Here is a 23,593-nt window from a genome sequence, read left to right as displayed (position 1 = left end):
ATGTTGGGGTGTTGACCTATTTTTATTGATTTTGAGAGGCGTTCTCTGTGCTTCCTGGATTTTGATGCCTGTTTCCTTCCCCAAATTAGGGAAGTTCTCTGCTATAATTTGCTCCATTATACCTTCTGCTCCTCTCTCTCTTTCTTCTTCTTCTGGGATCCCAATTATTCTAATGTTGTTTCGTCTTATGGTATCACTTATCTCTCGAATTCTGCCCTCGTGATCCAGTAGTTGTTTATCTCTCTTTTTCTCAGCTTCTTTATTTTCCATCATTTCATCTTCTATATTAGTGATTCTCTCTTCTGCCTCATTTATTCTAGCAGTTAGCGTCCCCATTTTTGATTGCACCTCATTAATAGCCTTTTTGATTTCAATGTGGTTAGATTTTAGTTCTTTTACTTCTCCAGAAAGGGTTTCTCTAATAACTTCCATATTTTTTTCAAGCCCAGCTAGTATCTTTAAAGTGATGATTCTGAACTCTAGATCTGACATCATACTAACGTCCGTATTGAGTAGGTCCCTGGCAGTCGGTACTACCTCTTGTTCTTTTTGTTGAGGTGATTTTTTCTGTCTTGTCATTTTGTGCAGAGGAGAATAGATTAATGAGAGAACAAAATGCTAGCAGAGTAACAACATCCCCAGAAAATATACTCTAAACAAATCAGAAAAGACCTGAAGCAGTGGGAAAAGAAAGGGAAAGAGAGAAAAAAGAGAAAGGAAAAAAAGAAAAAGATAAAGATAAAAACAAAAACAAACAAAACAAAACAACAACAACAAACAAACAAAATAAACCAGAATGTGATCAAATATGATCAGGCTGGTATATAGATCAATGCCACACACTAGATTTGGGGTGTATTTTGGTCTTTTAGAAGAAAGTGCCTCCCAAAATTTTAAAGAAAGAAAAACTTATATATGTACAAAAATAAGGGTTGATATGATGAAGCAATGGAATATGACTGTAAAGATGGAAATTATAAAAAATTTTATAAAAGGAATTGATAAGAAGTTGTTTGAAAAAAGAAAGAAGAGGATTTAAAAAGAGAAAAAAGAAAAAAAAAGGGAGAGGATGTGATCAGGCAGGGGAATAGAAAACACCATATACTAGAGATTTAGGGCATATTTTAATCTGTTAGAAGAAACTATCTCAAAATTTTAAAGAGAGAACAACTTATATATATAAGCCAAAAATACGGGTAACTACTATGAAGGGATAGAATATGACTCTAAAAATGAAAAATAAAAATGTTTTTTTTTTAAAAAGGGATTGATAAGATGTTGGTTGAAAAAGGGAAAAAGAAAAATTCAAAAAGAAAAAAAAAGAAAAAAAGACAGTTAAAAAAAAATTAACTTTGAAAGAGTAAAGAATCATGGTAAAAAAACCATGATTTCTATGTGCAGTATTCCCCTAGCGCTGGAGTTCTGCCGTTCTCATTGATCGGTAAACTTGGTCTTGGCTGGCTGTTCTCGCTGATCTTCTGGGGAGGGGCCTGTTGCTGTGGTTTCCAAATGTCTCTGCCGGAGGCAGAATTGCCCCACCCTTGCCCGGTCTGGGCTAAGTAATCTGCTCGGGTTTGCTCTCCGGGGCTTTTGTTCCCTGCGATCTTTCCGTACAGCTTTGGAGGCGGAGAGTGAAAATGGCGGCCTCCCAATCTCCACCCTGGAGGATCAAGAACTCGGGGCCTCGCTTCTCAGTGAGCCCCCAGAGAAAAGCCATCAGTCACTCCCGGCTCCCCGGTCTCCGGCCGCACTCCGTGCTCGCCCGGCCTGTGACCGCACGTTTCTATCTCTGGCACCTGACCCCGGGTGGAGTCTCCAAACCCAGCAGATCCCTGCGGTGCACTCCCATACCACTCCTCCCGGGGGAGGAAGGTGAGTCTCCCCGGATCTGCCGCTTGTTGGGTCTCTGCTGGAGGAGCAGGGGCCCCAATGTGCCGCGGATCACGGTTTATGGCAACCCCGAGCTGAGAGCCCACGCCTGGGCTCCGCCTCTGCAGCCGGCTTCCCTGCTACATTACCTGGGAGCTCTGCCACACTCAGGCACCACCGGTCTTTCTGTGACCCCGAGGGTCCTGAGACCACACTGTCCCGGAGGGTTCCACCCCCCGCTTAGCCACCAGAGTGACGTCCCTCGGCGGAGCAGACTTTTAAAAGTTCCGATTTTGTGCTCCGTGGTTGCCAGAAGCGGCCAACGGAGGCCCCTCCCCCGCCGTCTATCCTGAATATCGCCTCAGATTCACTTCTCCGCACGTCCTACCTCCAGAAGGTGGTCGCTTTTCTGATGAGAGAGTTGTTGCTATTCCTTTCTTCTGTTGCTGTTCCTTTCTTCGATCTCCTGTTGGATTTGTAGGTGTTCAGAATGGTTTAATCCCTATCCAGCTGAATTCCTGAGAGGAGACGAAATCCAGGTCTCCTACTCCTCTGCCATCTTTCTATTAATCACTTTTATATTTATTGATATATTCGTATATAAAGTTGGCTAATGTAGGCTATGACTTATTTGTGCAGCTTGTAAAAAGTTTTGCACATTTCTTAGACATAATTTAATCTTCACAACAACCATGTGAGCTATTTCATGGATGAAAAAAATAATAAAGTGGTTACATAAATTTCTCATAGTCAAATGAGAAATGGTAAATGAGTTGTAAAATGGTAGATCTAGATTTTGGTCCCAGTTTTTCTGTCTCCAAATCCAGCATTCTTTTCATGGCATCTTGCCTTGAGCAGTAAAGACAGAATCAGGCATTAGTGACAGATGTACTGATTTAGTTTTATTACTTATGTTGACATATACCCATTTCACTTAGTTGTTTATTTAATCATTCATTCAAAAAACAACCTGAGGATTGCCTTGTGAGAGCTTGTGGAAGAACCAAGATGAATAGGACATGGTCCCTTCCATCAAGTCAGCCAAATATTAGGTGTTAAGTGATAGTCATGAATGGGTAGGTTGCCATGCATCACAATATAGGGTTACCTAACCCAGACCAGAGACTCACAGAAGCCTTCTCAGAAGAGGTTCTATCTGAGCCATGTAATGCAGGATAGGCAGATTCAGCGGGTAATGAGTCAGATGAAAGCTGTTCTATGTAGAGATAAAAGTGTGCACAGAAACTCTGGGGTGAGAAGGAATGTGGCTAGTTGTGGAACCATAACAGATCAGTATGACTGGATTTGGGATTTGAGGGCGAATTCTTCGGCAGGGCCTGATTATGAATTGCTCATCGTGCTGAGGATTTGGGATCTTATGCTATAGGTAGGACTACTGAAAAAGTTGCGAGCAGTATACACAATGATCAGATTTCCATTTTAGAATGCTTTCTGTTGAAACAGTTGAAAAGCAGGGTTTGAAGGGAGCCAAAATGGCAGCCATCAGGTTATGTGAGGATAAGCCACCTGGGAAATGGTGGGGCCTGCTCCCAAGGCTAGGAGGGAGAGGAAATTCAGGAGGCCGGAGACTTATTTAGAAGATGAACTAGCATCTTCAAAGGAGGGGGGCAGTTCATACACTGTGATTGGAGGAAAGGCAGGCAATTGTGACATTCCTTCTGGAAGTCTTTTGCTGAGATGTTAAGGGGAAGATAAAGCAAAGAGAACCTTCTTGTGAAATGGCCACCAAAGAGCAAGAGGCAGTGAGGAGTTTGTTGAGAGTTCAACAGGCTGGGAGGCAGAGGCAGCTCGCCGCTGCCTGCTGGGAAGTGAGGCACTTTGACTGTGGCAGCTGACGGTTAGTCACAGCCTACGGCTATTGAAATGCATTTAAAAAACATTAGCAATTTTTCAAAATTCTGGGGTGTGCCTGCTTTGGTGACTAAAATGAACGCAAAATCTCTTTTGGAGCTCTTCCTATAGATTGCTTCTTTAGCAACTGCTACAGTGAAATTGAGGGCTTTGAATCAGATGGATTCCATTTTAAATCTCCAAGACTCCATTTTCTTATCTATAAAATTATAAAATTTTTACAATATAATTGGTGATGGTTAAAAGAGTTAATTAAAACAAATCACTTAGGGACACCTGGGTGGCTCAGTCGGTTAAGTGGCTGCCTTTGGCCCGGGTCATGATCCCAGGGTCCTGGGATCGAGTCCCACATCGGGCTCCTTGCCCAGCAGGGAGTCTGCTTCTCCCTCTCTCCTTCTGCTTGTGCTCTCTCTGTCAAATAAATAAAATCTTTAAAAAATATATAAATAAAAAATAAAACAAATCACTTAGCATAATAACTGTCAAATAATAAGCAACAGCCCCTACTACTACTACTACTACTACTACTACTACTACTACTACTACCAACAACAAATGTCAGAGTATGAAGTCCATTTTAGCAATTCCTGGGGTGCATTTTGAAGTTCTATGAGAATTGGAAATCACACAATTTGGTCACTGTTTCTTCTAAATCCAGGTGACCATCCAACACATGAAGAGCAAGAAGACCCTAGATTTTGCAGCAAATGCATGGTTCTCTCAAATGCATGCTGAGGGGGATGTTGTCTGTGAGCTTCCTGTAGTACAACAAGGACAAGCCATTTTTCCATGTGTGTTATTAATTTTTAGTACCATATATTGTGTACACAAATTGTTTTATAGTTGCTTAAATTTACTCCTGAACTATTTAGTTACAGAATATTTTTTCTACTTCTTTTTTATTATTTATTCATTTTTTAAAGATTTTATTTATTTATTAGAGAGAAAGAGAGAGCACGCACATGCCTGAGCAGGGAGGGGGAGGGGCAGAGGGAGAACCAGATTCCCCACTGAGCAGAGAGCCGGACTTGGGGCTCGATCTCTCATCTCAGGACCCTGGGATCATGACCTGAGCTGAAGGCAGATGCCTAACTGACTGAGCTGCCCAGGCGCCCCTATTTTTTCTACTTCTAAGAGGGTTGTTTACCCATTGAGAAGTGACTTGTTCTGTTTCACAGCATGGTTCACTGGTGGAGCTGGGATTAAGTGTAATCTCAAAGAGGTTCCTATGGTACAGCTACAGTTCAGCTATAGTCTCAGGGGCTGAGGCTATGAGAAAGACATAATGTCAGGTCTGGGCCTCATCTGGCTCTGCCTGGGGCCAGTTGGCCACCTCATGCCATCACCTCATTTTGGATGTATTTCCTCATTAACACATCAGTTTAAACTTTAAGCATTTTATGTACAATAACATTGCCACCCTTGCCACTAAAATACTAAGCATGGAATGTCCTCCTATGTCATACATAGAACAGGCTTTTTTTTTTTAAAGATTTATTTGAGATACCACCTTATACCAGTTAGAATGGCAAAAATTAACAAGGCAGAAAACAGCAAATGTTGGAGAGGTTTGGAGAAAGGGGAACCCTCTTATACTGTTGGTGGGAATGCAAGTTGGTACAGCCACTTTGGAAAACAGTGTGGAGGTGCCTCAAAAAGTTAAAAATAGAGCTATGACTCAGCAATTGCACTCCTGGGCATTTAACCCCAAAACACAGATGTAGTGAAAAGAAAGGCCACAAGCACCCCAATGTTCACAGCAGCAATGTCCACAATAGCCAAACTGGAAAGAGCGGAGATGCCCTTCAATAGACAAATGGATAAAGAAGATGTGGTCCATTTATACAATGGAATATTACTCAGCCATCAGAAAGGATGAATACCCAACTTTTACATCAACATGGATGGGACTGGAGGAGATTATGCTAAGTGAAATAAGTCAAGCAGAGGAAGTCAATTATCATATGGTTTTACTTATTTGTGGAACATAAGGAATAGCATGAAGGACATTAGGAGATGGAAGGGAAAAATGAAGAGGGGGAAATCAGAGGAGGAGATGAACCATGAGAGACTATGGACTCCGAGAAACAATCTGAAGGTTTTAGAGGGGAGGGGGTGGGGGATGGTTTAGCCCGGTGATGGGTATTAAGGAGGGCACATATTGCATGGAGCACTGGGTGTTATACACAAACAATGAATCATGGAACACTACATCAAAAACTAATGATATATTGTATGGTGACTAACATAACATAAAAAAAAGATTTATTTATTTATTTGAGAGACAGAGAGAGAGGGAGAAAGAGCAGGGGAGGGGGCAGAGAGAGAGAGAGAGAGTGTTAAGCAGACTCTGTGCTGAGTGTGGAGCTCAACATGGGGCTCCATCTCAACACCCTGAGATCACATTCTGAGGCAAAATCAAGAGTCAGACCAACTGTGCCACCCAGGAGCCCCAAGAATAACCTTTTAAAAAATTCTTCTATTCCTCTTTTTGAAAAAGCTACAAGTCTTCAAGGCACTAGCTCATGGTAGAAAAATGCCCATTCACAATTAAAGTTAATAATAATAAAAAAAAAAAAGTTAAAAATCTCTCAATAGTTATAGAAAGTCCAGATTAGAGGAATTCTCATAAACTGCTTTTTACTGTAGCTTAACCCATGGATCTGGGTTCTGTTTGTACGAATTCCCAGGTAATGAATTTTCTTTTGTTTCTCTGCCCTTTGCTTTGCCAGTAGTGAGATACCATGTTGATGTCCATACTGGGCAATTGAAGCGAGCAGAAACAGAGTCTGAAGTTTCCCTGTGTCTCTGTGGAGAGAGGGGAGACTCTGGTCTTAGACTACTGGACAAATCTAACATGCCAGTAAAATTTCGAAGAGGACAGGTGAGTCCACACAAATAACCTTCCCATTGTGTTTAGCAATTACCCTGAAGGTGAACACTTGTAATTGAAAACTGAAAAGTGCTTCACAGCCTTCAAGTTTTCGTTTTAAGACATCTTTAACACAGGATTTCCTGACCAGACTTCCTAATATCCTTTGTTTTAGAAGTTCTTGAAAGAAAAATGGGACACACTCTACTAGCAGTGAATAATAGAACAAATAAAAATTACATTAAAAATTAGTGATAGTATAAGAAAAAATGAGATGATATCAGGGAAAAATATATATGAACATACCCTGTTAGGACTGAAAAGTACAAAGTATTATTCTAAAAGGTCAGGTCATAGAAGGGCCATAATAGTATATTTCACATAGGAACACAGTAGCCTTTCTTTAAAACGTCTTGAATGGAACCAACTAAATTATTTTCACACCTTAAGCCCTTCATTATTCCTCTTTTGTCCTGTGTGTGTGTGTGTGTATGCATGAGTCTTCTATATATTAGATGTTTGAGGAGTGGCAGTGAGATATATGATCAACCCAGTTAATTTTTTTTTTTAAAGATTTTATTTATTTATTTGAGAGAGAGAGAATGAGAGACAGAGAGCATGAGAGGGAGGAGGGTCAGAGGGAGAAGCAGACTCCCTGCCGAGCAGGGAGCCCGATGCGGGACTCGATCCCGGGACTCCAGGATCATGACCTGAGCCGAAGGCAGTCGCTTAACCAACTGAGACATCCAGGCGCCCAACCCAGTTAATTTTTAATGTTATTTTGTTATATATAGAAAGAAAATACTATTTGGGGTCTGTAACTAAAAATAAGGATTATGTAACCCTAGGATATATTTTTAAGAAAGAAAGCTCTCAAACCAGTTTGAGAGTGCTATTTCTCAAATTTTCTTGTAGTTGGAGTTCATGAATTATTTTGAGACAGATCTTAAAGGCCACCTAAGCTTGTATTGTCACAGCAGATTACATAGATGCTTTCATCAGAATGAAGAAGAAAGCTGGGTCTGCTTTGGATAAGGGAATAAGCAAAATTGTGCCTAGTTTTTGTCATCACAAGTGAATTAATTTTGAGTAGAAATTTTGAGTGAGTTTTATATGTCATAATCTTATTACTATTATTACACCAAGTGATCAGTGATGTTATCCCCTAAGGAATCCTCCTAGCTTTCCTTCAGTCCCAGATTCATTCACCCTGACATTTTGTGATATATCTGATGGTGGAGGCTCCATCTTTGCTGGTTGTCTGCTAGTTGGTCTATTGGTGTGTAGCATCATGTGAGGTTACATGCTAAGATTTCACAAGTCATCTTCATGGTTAATCTTCAGTTCATTACAGTGTATAGTATTTACCAGAGAATGGGGAGGGTGCATTATAGATGAAATTAAATTGGGCAGGAGGTATAATTGCAATCAATGTATAGACAGGAGTAAAAATGTGGGTTTACTGGTATGTTTTGAGGTTCAGAATCAGAGATACAAAAGTATTTTTCTTCCCTGGCTCATTTCAGATTTTTCTATTATTTTCCTCAATGCATGGAATATAATGGGAATGCAAAATGATTTCAAGAGTTTTGCAGTTGCGAAATTGTGATAACAACCTTTTAGTTTATTACCAAAATGATTTTACACCAGCCACAGCTCACATCCTTAACCACTGATTCAGCTTTTATTGTCATTTTTCCCTACAGAGTGTCCAGTGGTATAATCAAAATGCAGTATCATATGTAATAGACCTAATTTAATTCTATTTTCCAAACTAAGGTTACTTGAAGAAATAAGAAGTAACCAGGAAGCTGATTTAGGCAATCTTTCTGGACCTTGAAGTATCGTAGTTTGGATTTGCTTCAAAGCAGACCATAAGACAAAGACCGGGATACAAGTAATTTATTTGGGAGTTGATCCCAGTAACTACCTTTGGAGTGAAGGAGTTGGGAAAATGAGTCAGGAAAGGGAGAAAAGCAATATAGGGACATTAAGGAGCTGGAACTCCTTCTTGCTAGGAACCTTAAGAAACCCAGCAGAACACCCCTCAAAACTCTCCCACAAGAGGGAAGCCCTCAGACAAAGAGGCAGTGAGACCTAGAAGGTTGAGACAGAAAGCCTTCAGCATGCCTAAATTATCTACAAAAGCAGGAGGTGAATTCTGAAAGGGACCTAGAAGACAGGGGTGGGGCATCAAGCACATCTGCTACAACAGGTGGTGTGTATTCCTGAAGCATAGGAGAAAGGAAGGAAGGAGGGAAGGAGGGAGGAAAGAAGGAAAAATTTGTTCCTACGTGCCTCAAAATATATCAATATCCATGGAAACTAAATATTTTGCATATTAGGGCTCATGGTTTTCAACCTGTCCACCTACTAAACTTTGTCACAGGAGCAGGAATCTGAGTGAGAGAAAAGCCACAAACTGGAAGCCTTTGTATTAGGGTTTATTTCTTACACTGGATACTGTTATAAACGGAGAAAATAAAACTCCAAGAGAAAAAAGCACAGAGATGTATTTTGAATAGATCAAAGTAATTTGCTTATTTTTCTTTCCTTCTTACCCCTTTTGATGCTAACTGTAGTAACATTATCTCTTTTAAAGTATTGGGCTATTATTATTGCCTGCATTTGTCATGTGCTGGACTCCTGTTATTTCTGTGGGGTTTGTCTCTGTCTCCTGCACCAGACCGATACATTTCAAGTGGAAGCAGTGTCACTTGGAAAACTGCAGAAGGTGCTGTTGCGCTGCGAGGCCAGTGAGGAATCCCAGTACTGGTATTGTGAGAAGGTCGTGGTCAGAGAACCTGGCACTGCATCTGAGTCCGTCTTCACCTGTGAAAGGTAGTGCTGGTCCCTGTAGTACTTCAAAGAGTGTGTTGCAATGTGGATAATGCTGGGTGTGTGTGAGTGTATGTGTATTTTAGGTGCATGTGTGTTTTTGTGTCATTTATTCAGTATTCCATATCATCTTCACTCATTGATTGCTTGAATAAATAATCTATTGCTAAACATTGTAAAGGAATCTTATCTTACAATTTCTTATTATTTCAATGTGCTGTATGTCACAAAAGGATCAGATGTTTAATACTGGAGAATTTTACATCAGTCATGGGAATATTTGTTTAAATGTTGGTTTCTTTACATTACTTAAAATTATAGTTATAATTATAACAGTTATAGTTATAACAATTTCATAAGGGAATTAAGCAAGAAGAATTTTAGCGAGAACTCTCAGAATAGAACCCAAGAGAGACAAAGGTTAAAATCTAGATAACTTGGGCTTTCCCTTGAACTCCATGACATACAACATTGTGTAAATTTAAGGTATACAATGTGTTATTTTGATACATTCATATCTTATAATATCATTGCCTTTGTAGCAATATTTACACATTATATAATTATAATTATAGTACAGTATTGCCTATATTCATTACACTGTGCATTAGATGTCTATGGCCTATTTACTACTCCTTGCAAGTTTGTACTCTTAAACACCATCAGTCTTATCCTCCCACTCCCTATCCTTTGGCAACCATTTCTGACTTGGCCCTATTGCCTCCAGGTTTAAGCCTTGCTCTCTAGACCTTTGCTGAGTCCTCTCTCAAAGAAGCTCCCAGCTTTTGCCAGCTAGGCATTGATGCTTATTGTTGCTTGGTTCTCACCCCAGGGAAAATGATTCAGACCCATGAATGGGATTGAATTAGAGCAGGGTTCTACACAAAACCCCAATCTATTGTGGACATGGAGTAATAAACTTGAGGCTCTATTTTGAAATTTTGAATCCTCAATGTTGGGACCCTTCAGCCTTCTTTCCAAATAGATAATCAATAGGAAATAAGGCAAAAAAAAAAAAATATATATATATATATAGACAAAAATGACACTGGAAAATGCAGGCATACAGATTTGGAGATGTCAAAACAATTACATCTTTAATTACTAAGCAAAAAGTAGAACAGAAAATAATGAACCAATTCAAGTAAAAATCCTAAATGCATGGCACTAAAAACCACTGGCCAGGGATGACTGGGGGTGACCCTAACGGAGAAGGAGCAGTGGGAACCACAGTAGGCTCTCCCTCTTTTCTACCTTTTGAGATCTTAAATTGAGTCAGTTCCTTCTCAGAGTACCTGTTTAACTCATCCCTTCTTTACTGTTCTCACTCCCTCTACTCCAGTTGTGTTCTCTACCAGATTACTGCGGTAGTCTCTGGACTGTCTGGATTCCTCCTTCTCCGGTCCTCCCTGCTCACCACTTTCTAGCTAATTTGACTCTGTGCTAAGAGGGCAGCATCTAGCTAATCTGACTCTTGACATTTACAAACATCATTCTGACTTTAGCTTATCTTTTCTTTCATTTTTCTTTTGCTCTTTTTGAAGAGTAAATTCCTTAGTATTTTGTTGTATAGTTTTGTCCTAAATTTTTTCAAGAAAAAAATATGGGGAAAACATTGTTCCCTTATTCCTAAGGCAGTATTTTAATTGCATCTTTTCCCTGTTCAAAAATCTTCATTAATCTCTGTTGAATACCATAAACCAAAAACAATATATGATCTTTCCATTGAAGAATTTGACTCCATTACCCCCTTCCAATTTGTTTTTTAATTGTCCTCTTGCAAGATCTTAGTGAAATTAGACCATCTATTATTTTTTTAAAAGATTTTATTTATTTATTTGAGAGAGAGAGAGAGCACATGAGAGGGGAGAGGGTCAGAGGGAGAAGCAGACTCCCTGCTGAGCAGGGAGCCCCATGCGGGACTCAATCCTGGGACTTCAGGATCATGACCTGAGCCGAAGGCAGTCGCTTAACCAACTGAGTCACCCAGGCGCCCTAGACCATCTATTATTGCCAGAACAAGTTCTGTTCCATTTGCTTCTGTCCCTTGGAATGTGCTATTCACTCAAGAATGCCCTTCCTTACTCTACTGTTCTTCCTCTTCCTTTAAGTTCCCATTCAAATTCTGCTGCTAGCATGAGCTAATTGGCCCAGCTGGAAATATTTTTCCTTCTCCTAGTGCTTTCTCTGAACTTAGCATAACACAGAACCCCCCACTGGCTAAGTGACAAGTCGTGATGAAGACGACTGGGCATCCCCTCCCAGCCTCTCCCACCCACAGCACACACCCATCTTTGGGGCAGAGGGGAGGCTGTATTTTATTCCTTACATCAGAAGAGCTGAAAAATTTTGATTACAAAATACGTTAAGTGACCAAAGGTAATATAATAGATATGCACTGTCCTAACATAGTGAATGTTAATATTTGATGTTTTGCACATAGTAATAGGTCCTGAAGCAATGGGAGCCAATACTCATTCACACAATACCCTGATGAGGAAAGTAAGTTGCAAAAATCATTCCTTCCTATCCGTGGGTCTGAAGAGATAAGGCAGATCCTGCCTTTTTAGCTCTTAAAGAAGCAGAAGAGTAGTGGCCCCAGGAATAGAACTCGGGCACAGCAGGTTCCTTTCTACAATAGAAGACCACTCAGACTGTTGGTGGTTGCTTCTGTGCTATGAGCGCCTTTTCTCTGCATGTGAAAGGGCAAGGACAACTTACTGTAAGGCAGGTGTGAGTCTGGATGGCCCCTCTGATAGGAAAGGAGACCCACGCTGCACATAGGAGCCGGACAGACCTCTTTCTGGACTGCCTATCCTCTTCTCAGACCTGACAGGGAGCTGGCCAAGGTGGGGTGCTGGGTGCATTTATGACGGCTAATGAGTTTGGGGGTGTAGGCAGCAGAAATGCTCAAGTATATACATCACAGGGGAAAAGGAAAGAAAATCTCAGTATGCTCCTTGATGCTTCCTTATGGGGCAAGAATTTACAGCACAGCTGAATTAGGACAGAGAAAAAGACCACCAAGTGTTCATTCCTTTTATAAGTTAAGCGGGAAAAAGTGAAATATAAAGCACAGCTACAGGAAGAAGATGCTTTTGTGATCACAGATGCTTCCCGTGAGGATCCGCATCTCCTTTTCTTTTTTTTTCTTTTCTCCTCTTCAACACCCACATCCTTATGGTTTTATTTTATTTCTATACCTGAAGATTTTATTTTTCTACTTTTTGTACATTTAATGTAGATAGAGTACACACCACTGAATTTCTACCACTTACACATAAAGTTTGGCTATTTGAGGTTTGGAGCAAGCAAAATTTGTTTTTAAAGCAGACAAGCATTCCCCTGACTATGAAATGAAGTAAATATTCTTATTTACTATTTGTATTAGTTTCCTATGACTGCCATAACAAATCACCATGAGTTTGGTAGCTTAAAACAAGAGAAATTTATTCTCTCATAGTCCTGGAGGCCAGAAGTCTGAAACTCTGGTATCAGCAAGGTCACGCTCCCTCTCAAGTCTCTGGGGAATGATCTTTCCCTGTCTCTTCTAGCGCGTCTGGTGGTTGGGTGGTTGCCCGCAGTCTTGGGTGTGCTTTGGTGTATAGCTGCATCACTCCAGTGTTTGCCTCTGCTGTCACATGGCTGTGCTTTTCCTTTATGTATGTGTCTCTGTGTCACTTCTCCTCTTCTTATACGGACATTGGTCATTAGACTAGGGCTCACTCCACTTTACATCTGCAAAGAGCCTGTTTTCAAATAGGTCACATTCTGAAGTTCTGTTTGAACATGAATATTTGGGGGACACTATTTAATCCAGTACACTATTTGAGGGGATCTCACATTGTACTAGCCACTGCAGGGTTTATTAGCATTAAATTAGAGATTTCTAGACTTTTCTGTATATTACCAAACTTGTACATGTTGTGTACGTGTGTATATATATGTGCATGTGTGTAGACTTTTAATAATGAAATCACTGGAAAAAAGTTAGTATCTACCTTTTAGAAGACACAGTGTCATTTATGAATATATTTGTTAACCCATATGACCCAGGGGGGTTTAGATTCGCAGACAATTAATAGCAAAGTTCTTCAGCCTGAGGACAAGGAGGGCCAGGAATCTCTCTGTGTTGCCTTCCATTATTCCTAACTGGTTTGGGAATTGAAATTGGCATTAGCTTGTGGGAGCAGCTTATTTGAAATAAAGATCCACCTAAGGGGACTTCTAAATAGAAGGTGATTTATGGATGAGAAATTGAAAAGTTAAATACAAATAAATGATGTTTTAAAAAACTATCTAACTTGACTTGTCAAAGCAGAACAGCATGACCTGCTTTGTCCTCTCAAAACTAAACCATGGTCAGATAGGTGGAGTGACCCTGAAGCATATTATCCTAGGGAAGAAGGACAAGACGCTACACAGTGTTCCTTAGAGTTGATATTGCAACTAATACTTTTAAACTGTTCCAGCCTCATTTCTATTCAATAATCTTTATTTTTTTTTTTTGAGAAAGGTTGAGATCATTTCTTTTGTGTAAAAGTGGAAGAACAAACACTTTTAAAAGTCTCCACTTTGGATAGAATAGACTGTCAGCAAATCCTGGGTACTTTTTACACATGGAATGCCACCTCCACTCAAGGTCCATGCTCACCATTTCATAATCTTCAACATCTTCTTACTAATTGTTGAAAAGAGGGTCTGTTGCTCCATTAAAATAAGTGTGAGCCCCATAGGCATGTGAGACAGGCATTTGAACAGAGCAGGTAAGAGGCCTTCCTCATACCCTTGAGATAGCCCCATTGGCAGCTGACGCCAGCCTTGCACAGCCTGGGGTAGACTTGGCTCTTCTCTGCTCCCAGTTAGCCGTCAGTGCTCCTTTCCGCTGGTGCTGTCCTGTCGGAGTTAGCCCAACTCCTGATCCTCTCCTGGTGCCTAGAGTCTGGTGGGCTCTCACTCTGCTGACCGGTGAATTAACAAGAGGTTGTGTCCCCTCTGCTAGGGAGGCATTCCTAAACCTTCAGGTTGGGCCAACTGTCCCTTCCATACCTTTACCAAAGCACACAATGTTAACTCAGCACTTATTACCTGTAATTGTATTTATGTGTTTATGTCTCTCTAACTTTTCCCAGCTCTCACAAGACGTTCCTCAAGGTCAGGCTGATGTCTTATATTTCTACTTTCAACCCCTACCATGTATCCCACAGTAAAATAATACAGCTTAAAATTACATGTGTATTCAACTGAACCAAAGGGCATATATTAATGGAGACACCATAAGCCCTAAGGGAAATCACATTAAATGAAGATTTGGAATTAGAACATGGAATCTAAAAGGTTTAAATATGTCTTAGTCTCACTAAGACATGTATAAACAAAATTATCACTTAATATTAATTTGAAGTATTAATACAATACCAAAGAGTGGGGGATTCTTAGAATGAACACAGGAGTTAAAAAGAAAGTCTAATATTCCACTGGTTTTTATGCCAATAAATGGTTTATTTGTCTCAGGATATCTCAGTCTTGAAAAGCTGAAGTTTACTGGCGGATCAGCCACAACAGGGACTTTTCTGCCTTCACTGTCTGGCAGAGAGGGGTGCATTTTCTATGGTTTCCTCTCTGTGGCTTCAGGCACTGGCAGGGCTGCCTTTAATGCAAGAGATTCTTAAACAGAAGCAAGGCTAATGATCACCTCTCCACCATTCCATTGTTCTCATTCACAAAGCATTTTCCTTACTTAACTGCTTCACGCCAGCTCTGGTGTTCGTTTCAAGGAAATCACATGTGAAGGTCCATGCCCTTAGAAAGTGGAAATCAAGACCTTCAGTATCCATAGGACAAACTGATTGTAAAATGTTTTAGGTGCTCAGGAAGTGTGTGCTAAATTTGGCAAATTTGTGAATAAATCGTAAACTAAGTCATATACAGAGCAGGACTTAATTTGTGGAGAGGGTCAGGAAAGGAACCAGTGCAGCCCAGGTGAAACAGCACCCTTCTTTTGCATAACCACAGTGGACAAGGGAAGTGTCACAACCAGGCCCACTATGTGTAAGGTCTTAGTTTGTGGTGCCAGATGCAAAATGAGTTGACCCCTCCTGTCTCCCCGTCAATCTTTTAGGCTTCTCTTCCAATTCTCCCTAACAAAGTATGTTTTGCTCCCTTCCCTAGACATTCTTCAGGAACATTAATACTCTCTTACCTCACATGTCTCAGCATTTTATTCTTTCCTCTGCTTAGTGAAATCCTTAGCCTTCAAGGCCCAGGATAAAATGCTATCCATGCCATGAAGCTTTCTCTGCTTGCCCAACCAGAAGTGAGTTTACTTTCTTTAAAATTCTCTAGTGCTGGGTGCCTGGGTGGCTCAGATGGTTAAGCGTCTGCCTTCGGCTCATGATTCCAGGGTCCTGGGATTGAGCCCCACACCGGGCTCCTGGCTCAGGGGGGAGCCTGCTTCTCCTTCTCCCTCTGCCTCCCCCCCACTCATGCTCTCTCTCTCTCTGTATCTCTGTGTCTCAAATGAATAAATAAAAAATCTTAAAAAAAAATAAAATTCTCTAGTGCTTTACTTAGACCTCTATATGCTACTCACCACACCATGTCATCCACTGTCATTGTTTATGAATGTGTTTGTCTCATGTGCTAGATGATAAACTTCTTAAGGGTAGGGTCTCATACATTTGTTTTTATTGTCCAACATGGTTTCTTATTCCAAGTACAGACTTGGCCAATACTTAAAGAAGGAAGGAAGGAAGGAAGGAAGGAAGGAAGGAAGGAAGGAAGGAAGGAAAGAAGGAAAGAAGGAAAGAAGGAAAGAAGGAAAGAAGGAAAGGAAGGAAGGAAGGAAAGAAGGAAAGGAAGGAAGGAAGGAAGGAAGGGAAGAAGGAAAGAAGGAAGGAAGGAAGACAGGAATGGGAGCAAGGGAAGGGGAGAGGAAGGGAGGGAAGGAAAGACTAATAAAGAGTGTCACCTTCTTAGGCCCCTTCCCCACCAAAAACAGCCCATATATTCAAGGGCAAAGTCACTCAAATGCATTCCATGGTTGTCTACTTTAACCTTAAAAGACTAGAGCAAATTTATTTTGTTTCTGTGTTTGTGTTTCCTAGTTAGCCCAGTGAAAGGGAACCCCCTCTTGACCTGGGGTTTTGAAGAATGTTTCTGCTGGTGACTGCATAATGTGTATAGTGATCTTAGGCAAGCAGGCTCCTCCTGCTTACTTTTTATTCTGTTTCTTTAATATCACCATGCTCCTCTCAAGCCATACTGCTCCAATTCTCTTCATCTGTTCGCTGGATCTGGGGGAATTTTCATGTCCTCACGTAAAACAATGGTTCCCAATCTTCAACAACTAGTCTTGGCTGATTCTCTCGGTTTTTTTTTTTTTTTTTTTTTTTTTTTGCAGCTCATTCTGGGATAGAAATTAAAGGATGGGGGTGGATACAGGTCTAGGCAGGTAGATAGAGGCATATATACAGCAGAAAATATGTGTGTGCTGCAAATAACTATCATCTGCAGCAACTAAGATCTATCCTGTTCTATTAATTAGAAATGGTTCATGAATAAATATCTAATGGCACTATAAAACTATTTAAAAAAAAATTCATAGAAATTATGACCACTCTGGAATTGAGAGTTTATCAACTTGTCTTGATGATTCCACATTAAGAAATCTGAACCTGGAGCAATTTAGAGGGAGTTATTTTTAGTAGGTATCCAGTACTCAGAAGTCTCAGTGGCTTTCAGGGCCACAACCCTGCATTAATCCAGTATCTTCTAAAAAAAGAGAAACCATAGAAGGGACCTTCCATAAGTGGACTAAACAAAAGACAAGATGAGAGTATGATTTTTAAAATTTCAGTTGTTCAGTCAATAAACTCTGGTTTGTTTGCAAGGATGAGGAATTCACTAAGATTAATGTTAAAAGGGCAACTTTGAAGGTGACTCTTATAGAACCCAGCTTTAAGAAATAAAGCTAGACATTATAAACTAGAGAGTCATCAGAAAGCCAGTCACTCTCTTTGGATTTCGAAGGTGTCTCTTCATTGAAAATCTCTATTCTTCTCTCTGTACAACAGCTGCTTCTCTTTGTACACAGGCTTTTCTCTCCCATATCTTTGGCTTGCAGCTAGCTTTGCACTCCAAAATATCACCTGGCCTTAACAACAGAGGTACTGTGAAATCTCCATGAGCAGTGCCATCTGATCACAGTTTCTATATCTCTATGTAAAGATATTAAGACTGATTGACCAAGTGTAGATCAGGTGTCCATATCTGCCCCAATCAGCTAGGACAAGAGGCAGGTCCTCTGGTACAAACCTTACTGTTCAAGGCCTCCCTGTCTATAGCACACTTCAAAGCACGGGCAGAAGTGGTTAGAAGGAAATGGGATCTCTCAAAGCTTTTGAAAAATAGAGAGATGAACTGTCCTGAGAGCTGAGCAGAACAGCATGAGCTGACATAGTTCACCTTTATACCCCACCTATTAGCATCATCTGGTGATTCCAAGGCTATTGTGGTGGAGTAAATCCCATAGCTCCACCTGAGTCACTTGACATTCTCAGATCCAGTGACCTCCCCTTCAGTGTCCTTCCTCTCAGGGTCCTCCACCCTGCCCCCAAGTCTTTCCCAGCAGCCTCCTGTGCTTCATCCATGTAGAACCTCATCTCTGTACATTTACCAATGCTATTTTTTCTCCCTGTGATGCCCTTCCCATCTCTCGTTTGCCTAACAGACATCTTACCTACTGCCCAAACCTCGGATTAAGTGTCACCTCTTTGTTGACATTTGTTTGTTCTTTATTCCTTTGTACTTCCTCATTCTTGCCATTCAGAGTTGGTCAGTCTCCTTTCTGTTCCTGCAATATCTGTAAATATTTCTTATATCACCTACGACTCTGTACATTTATACCTTTACACATCTATTTCCGCATTTTACACTGAAAGCTCCTTCAGCTCAGGTTCCTGGTCTCTACTGTTCTTCCCGAATCCCCAGCACTTAGCAAAGGGCCTGGCACACAGAAGGCATTTTCTAAATGTTTATTGAATATATGGATGGATGGATGGATGGATGGATGGATGGATGGATGGATGGATAGAAGGAATGGAAGTGTGTTTGAATATGGGATAACAATAACTGTTTATTGTGATATAATACTAACATTTATGTACCACGTGACTATTCATTTCAACTTCACAGCAACTCTGTAAGGAGATAATTTAGTCAAGGAAACGAAGCTTCAAGAGGGTAATATCCTAAAGCTGAAAGTGATAACATTGGTTTTCTGAGTTCAGCCTTGGCTTTTTCTACAACATGGAGCTTCTAACACAGAAGTTTGGCTGATTTAGAGGGAAACTGCCAGGATGAGCTACTACTTAGCATAAGCACATTTTCCAAGGTGGTAATATTTTCATCAAATTTTAAGGTACTACCACTATTTTGGAGACACTGAGGAAGAGATATTAAAGGAAGTTATGTGAAAGCAAGGTAGAGACCTCTGTAGAGGATGTATTAAAATGAGGGAACTTATTTTTCTGTGCCAACAGGTGGGTGACACTTTCTAGCCTAGCCCAGGTATCAGGCTCAAAGTCTGAGACCAGCCCTTGCCTCATTACAGCTTGGTAAGGCAGTGCTCTGCTGGAAACCCAGGTACATTTATGAGTGTTAGTGACTGAGGACTGATGAATTTGGAGAGGTAGATGGTTAGCAGGTTTAGTAGTTTATGTGTTTTATTATTCAAGCCAGAGTTATGACATCATTCCTACCACAATCATGAGTTCACAGTAAATTGGATTGTTTGACTTTATAAAAAGCTATTTTTATAGTTACCTTTTAATGTTCAAAATTAGTGCAGAATTGAGCTTATTGTAAAAATTGAGAAAAGCAAAAATTAATTTTCTCTTCTTTTTTCTTCTCTCTTTTTTCTCTCTTTTCCTCAGATGGCTTCCCTTTATGTCTCAGGGCATAATTCATTCAGAAATTGAACTTTATCTTCAAGGTGAGGATTAATGAAATCTTCAGTAGAATACAAGATGATTTTTTAAAGGTTTTATTTAAGTTCTGTTTAGTTAACATACAGTATAATATTAGTTTCAGATGTACAGTATAGTGATTCAACACTTCCATACATCACTTGGTGCTCATCATAGCAAGTGCGCTCCTTAATCCCCACCACTTACTTAACCCCCACCTACTTAACCCATTCCCCCTACCCATCACCTCTCTGGTAACCATCAGTTTGTTCTCTATAGTTAAGAGTCTGTTTCTTGGTTTGTCTCTCTCTCTCTCTCTCTTTATGGAAACAGCCCAAGTGTTCATTAACTGATGAATAGATAAAGAAGATGTGGTATATACACACACACACACACACACACAATGGAATATTATGAGATGATTTTGATACAACTGGGTGTCATGGAACATTCGCCATTTGCCCCCAGAATGTCCCTTTTGATAGTTTAACCTTTGCATCAGATTTATCATTATTCCTCACAGTGAAAATAAAAGCAGGTGTAAAGATGTGTCTTGGCAACATTATATGCCCTACTGTAGGTTAAAAATAAGCCTAAGGATTTGCTACCATTAAAGTATTTTTTTAAAGATTTTATTTATTTATTTGAGAGAGAGAGTATAAGTGTGGGGGGGAGGAGCAGAGGAAGACACAGATTCCCTACTGAGCGGGGAGCCTGATGTGGGACTTGATCCCAGGACCCTGAGATCATGACCTGAACCAAAAGCAGACACAACCATCTGAGCCACCCAAGTGCCCCATGCTACCATTAAAGAGTTAACTCACACTTCTTTCTCTCCCACTTATAATGTCTCAGATCTATTATTAACTGCACTTCACTTTTATTTTTGCAGAAATGCAAATAAATCATCAACCTAAAATACAAGAGGAAGCAACTGGTAAATGTTGTTGCCACTTTTCATCTTCTAATCATCTGAAATGATCTATTTCTGTTTCAAGATTACCTGCCTTATACATTTTTTAGTATATTCTTATTGAGTTTAAACTATTGATCCAAAAACATTTAAAATGAGTATAGGAACAGGCATTATATTATGGTTTGATTTATAAAGAAACAATAAGAAACTTTAGCCCCAAATGTTTTTTCCCTTCAATAATTTAAATACATGGGTGAAGTAATCATTTTCCAAATGATTAATTTCTATTAATTGTCCTTTTTTAAAAACTAATTTGCATATTGGTTCTCAGTTTTCTTTTTAAGTCTTTTGAGGTTAGCTTTTTCAATTAGATATTCTTCAAATCAACCTGCAATAGTTATTAATATATTTACATTTTAAAGCTGATCTGAATGAGATGGATAAATAGAAATTACTAATATGCATACCAAGTTAACAAACCTTTATGTTCCCCAAAATGTTTGTACAGTGTGGCAATTTGAAACTAGGCAAGGGTTAATGCTAACATTATTATATTCGTAAAGTCCTGTATTGATTAGGATGGCCACTGAGATGCAAATAGTATGTCCATTCTGATAACCAGCATTTGCATTTATTATGTTAGAAATTGTATTTTGGCTTATATTTTACTTTTGTTTTTTAGTTGTGTGTAGGGGAAAAGCTATGCATGTGTCAGACTGTTAATGTGGATGTAATTTTACTACTGTTCTAGAATCCCTTAGTAATTTTAAGGGACCTCAAAAGTTCTGTCTTACAGTAAGCCCCTAAGTAATAAAGCTTGAAATGGCACTCTAAGTAGAAAAATTAACTATTAATCTCGGGACTCAATGGTGTATATATGAGTAATATAGGGTAATAGTTTTTTTTAAGGATTTTATTTATTTATCTGTCAGAGAGAGAGAGGAGAGAGAGTGAGCACACAAGGAGGGGGAGCATCAGGCAGAGGGAGAAGCAAGCTCCCCACTGAGCAAGGAGCCAGATGCGGGACTCGATCCCAGGACCATGGGATCATGACCTGAACTGAAGGCAGAACTTAACTGACTGAGCCACCCAGGCGTCCCTAGGCTAATAGTTTTGAACTAAAGATTTTAAATAAGGATGAAAATGTTGAAAGTCCTATGTTAATAATATTAACCATATAATCAACATTGTGATACCGAATATAATGAAGTTGCAGTATATAGCAGACGTGTTTACCAAGGAGTTTGGTAAATACAATTTTTTAGTGTAATTTTGATTAAATAAAGTATTATAAAATGTTTTCTTACAATTAATCATTCTTTCATTTTAGTTTATTTTTATGGTCTCATTAAAATGTCTCTATTTTTTATAGTACAAATGCAGATTAATCACAGACCTTAGTTCATGGGACACTACCATTATTTGTCTGTGAATGGTCTTCTTTTATTTTATTTCATTTTTAAATTCTGAAGAATGTTATCTTTAATATTTCCTGAGATATGATTCCTGGGATACATTAGTAGTTTTATAGTTATATGAATAAGCTAGTTTATGGTGTGGAAAGAACCTTGGGAAGTTAAGTAGTCTAATCTGATGAGGCAGTGTGACATTGTGGTTAAAAGTGTTGAAGAGCAAGCATGAGTCAAAGATTTTGAAAGAACATGAAGCATGTTTATATAATTTGTGCCCTTCTGTATAGCTGCAGTGGGAAGAACATAGACCAAGATGCTATTTCAGTCTAATGGGAGAGAGGAAAAGAAGGAATTAACTGAGTTAATTTCATTTTGAGGTGATTAACAATAAATACAATTATGAGCCATCATTAACTCCAGGCTGTGTTTAATGAATTCCCACAATTATCTAAGACATATTTCCCAAACTTGATACCTTATAAAAATAAATATTTATAATTCATATAGGTGAAATCATTTATCATAGTAAAACTGTATTTCTGAGTTAGACTGAACTTGGTCATGGATAATATTTTTAATGTACATTGCTGGATTGAATTTTCTAACAGTTATCAATGCCATTTGTATAATGCTTATAGCTAGCCATTATGGTAAGCTCTCTTTTAAATTCTAATAAATTTATATTAATTCTATAATAATAAATACATTAAATTAATTCTAATAAATTTTCACTTACTCTTTGAATGATCTGTGAAAGCAGCCATATCATATGTGAATAATGACATCTTTTCTTGTCCTGAGATGCTATCTAGGTCTGTGGGACAATGTGGAATAGAAGTGGTAATGGCAACATTAATAATGAACTCATATAGCATTTACTATGTAGGATCTAAGGGTTTTAGATATATTTATTTAATCTTCACAATAACCCATGAGGTAGACAGTATCATTATTCCATTTACAGATAATGAAACTAAAGGACGTGCTTAAAAAAAAACCAAAACTCATATAAGTTCACACAGGTGGCAAATAGCAGATTTGGAATTTGAATCCAAATGGTCTGACTCCAGAGTCCATACTATTCTTTAAAGGAACTTCTTTTAACTGTCCCTAGTCATTAGGAATGTGTGTGTATTTATATACGTGTATACATCATCTGTGCCTTGGTATTTATTTTGTTGTATTGTTTTTCTAGATGATTAGGCTGTATTTTTAGATCTTTAGCTTTTAACCTTTTTCTAGATGCAAGTGAAAGGATGTTTTTAATTCTTGGGGAGATCATTATTATTGTTATTATTCTTAGTAATCTTTTTTCACCTAGAACCTTTGTGGAGACAAATTAGGTTTCTGCGAGGCTTCCTTTGCTGATGATTATTTGGAGCCCAACTTTTCACTAAGGGTGTAGACACTTTTGGCTTACTTCAAAAGTCTCAGGTCCAGCTCCCAGACTTATGTGGCTGCAGTCTCCCATCTCCTGGCCTGGGGTATTGACATTTGCCACAAGCACAACTCCAGCCTTCCAGAGTGCTGACTACTCACTACTTCTGCAGATGGCACCTTTGTTATTATTATTATTATTTGGCAGTGGGGAATTTTTCTTTCTTTCTTGGAAATGAATTAATGGACTAAAAAGTTTGTTTTTCTTTTTCAATTTGCCCAGAATTCAGTGGTATTATAGTGACAGGGCTTTAAAAATATCATCCCAAGAAACTGGCTTGAAGTACCAGAACCTTAAGTCAGTTAGTAACTGAAAGAACTGGTATTAGAATTCAGCTCTTAAGCATTATACAAAATTGTTTCACTTTAAATGGCTAGCTTCCTGCATGCTCTCAAGGGTTTCTGACTT

At 39.2% G+C, this 23,593-nt stretch overlaps 1 protein-coding gene across 1 annotated transcript in view; it reads left to right on the top strand.

The window, feature by feature from the left end:
* Nucleotides 1–1,637: 1,637 nt before the first annotated feature.
* The window catches only part of LOC135364027 (lipoxygenase homology domain-containing protein 1-like), a 123,224-nt gene continuing 101,268 nt past the window's right edge, over nt 1,638–23,593 (top strand). Inside the window, exons 1-6 of the mRNA XM_064587504.1 lie at nt 1,638–1,694; nt 4,400–4,532; nt 6,474–6,625; nt 9,300–9,454; nt 19,387–19,445; nt 20,312–20,356. Coding sequence (XP_064443574.1) covers nt 1,638–1,694; nt 4,400–4,532; nt 6,474–6,625; nt 9,300–9,454; nt 19,387–19,445; nt 20,312–20,356 — 601 coding nt within the window. The remainder of the gene's footprint in view (nt 1,695–4,399; nt 4,533–6,473; nt 6,626–9,299; nt 9,455–19,386; nt 19,446–20,311; nt 20,357–23,593) is intronic.

This window comes from Mirounga angustirostris, unplaced genomic scaffold (assembly GCF_029215605.1).
Source record: "Mirounga angustirostris isolate CCGP_5_RB_7025 unplaced genomic scaffold, mMirAng1.0.hap1 SCAF_4, whole genome shotgun sequence".
Lineage (NCBI taxonomy): Eukaryota > Metazoa > Chordata > Mammalia > Carnivora > Phocidae > Mirounga > Mirounga angustirostris.
This window is presented reverse-complemented; position numbering and strand designations above follow the sequence as displayed.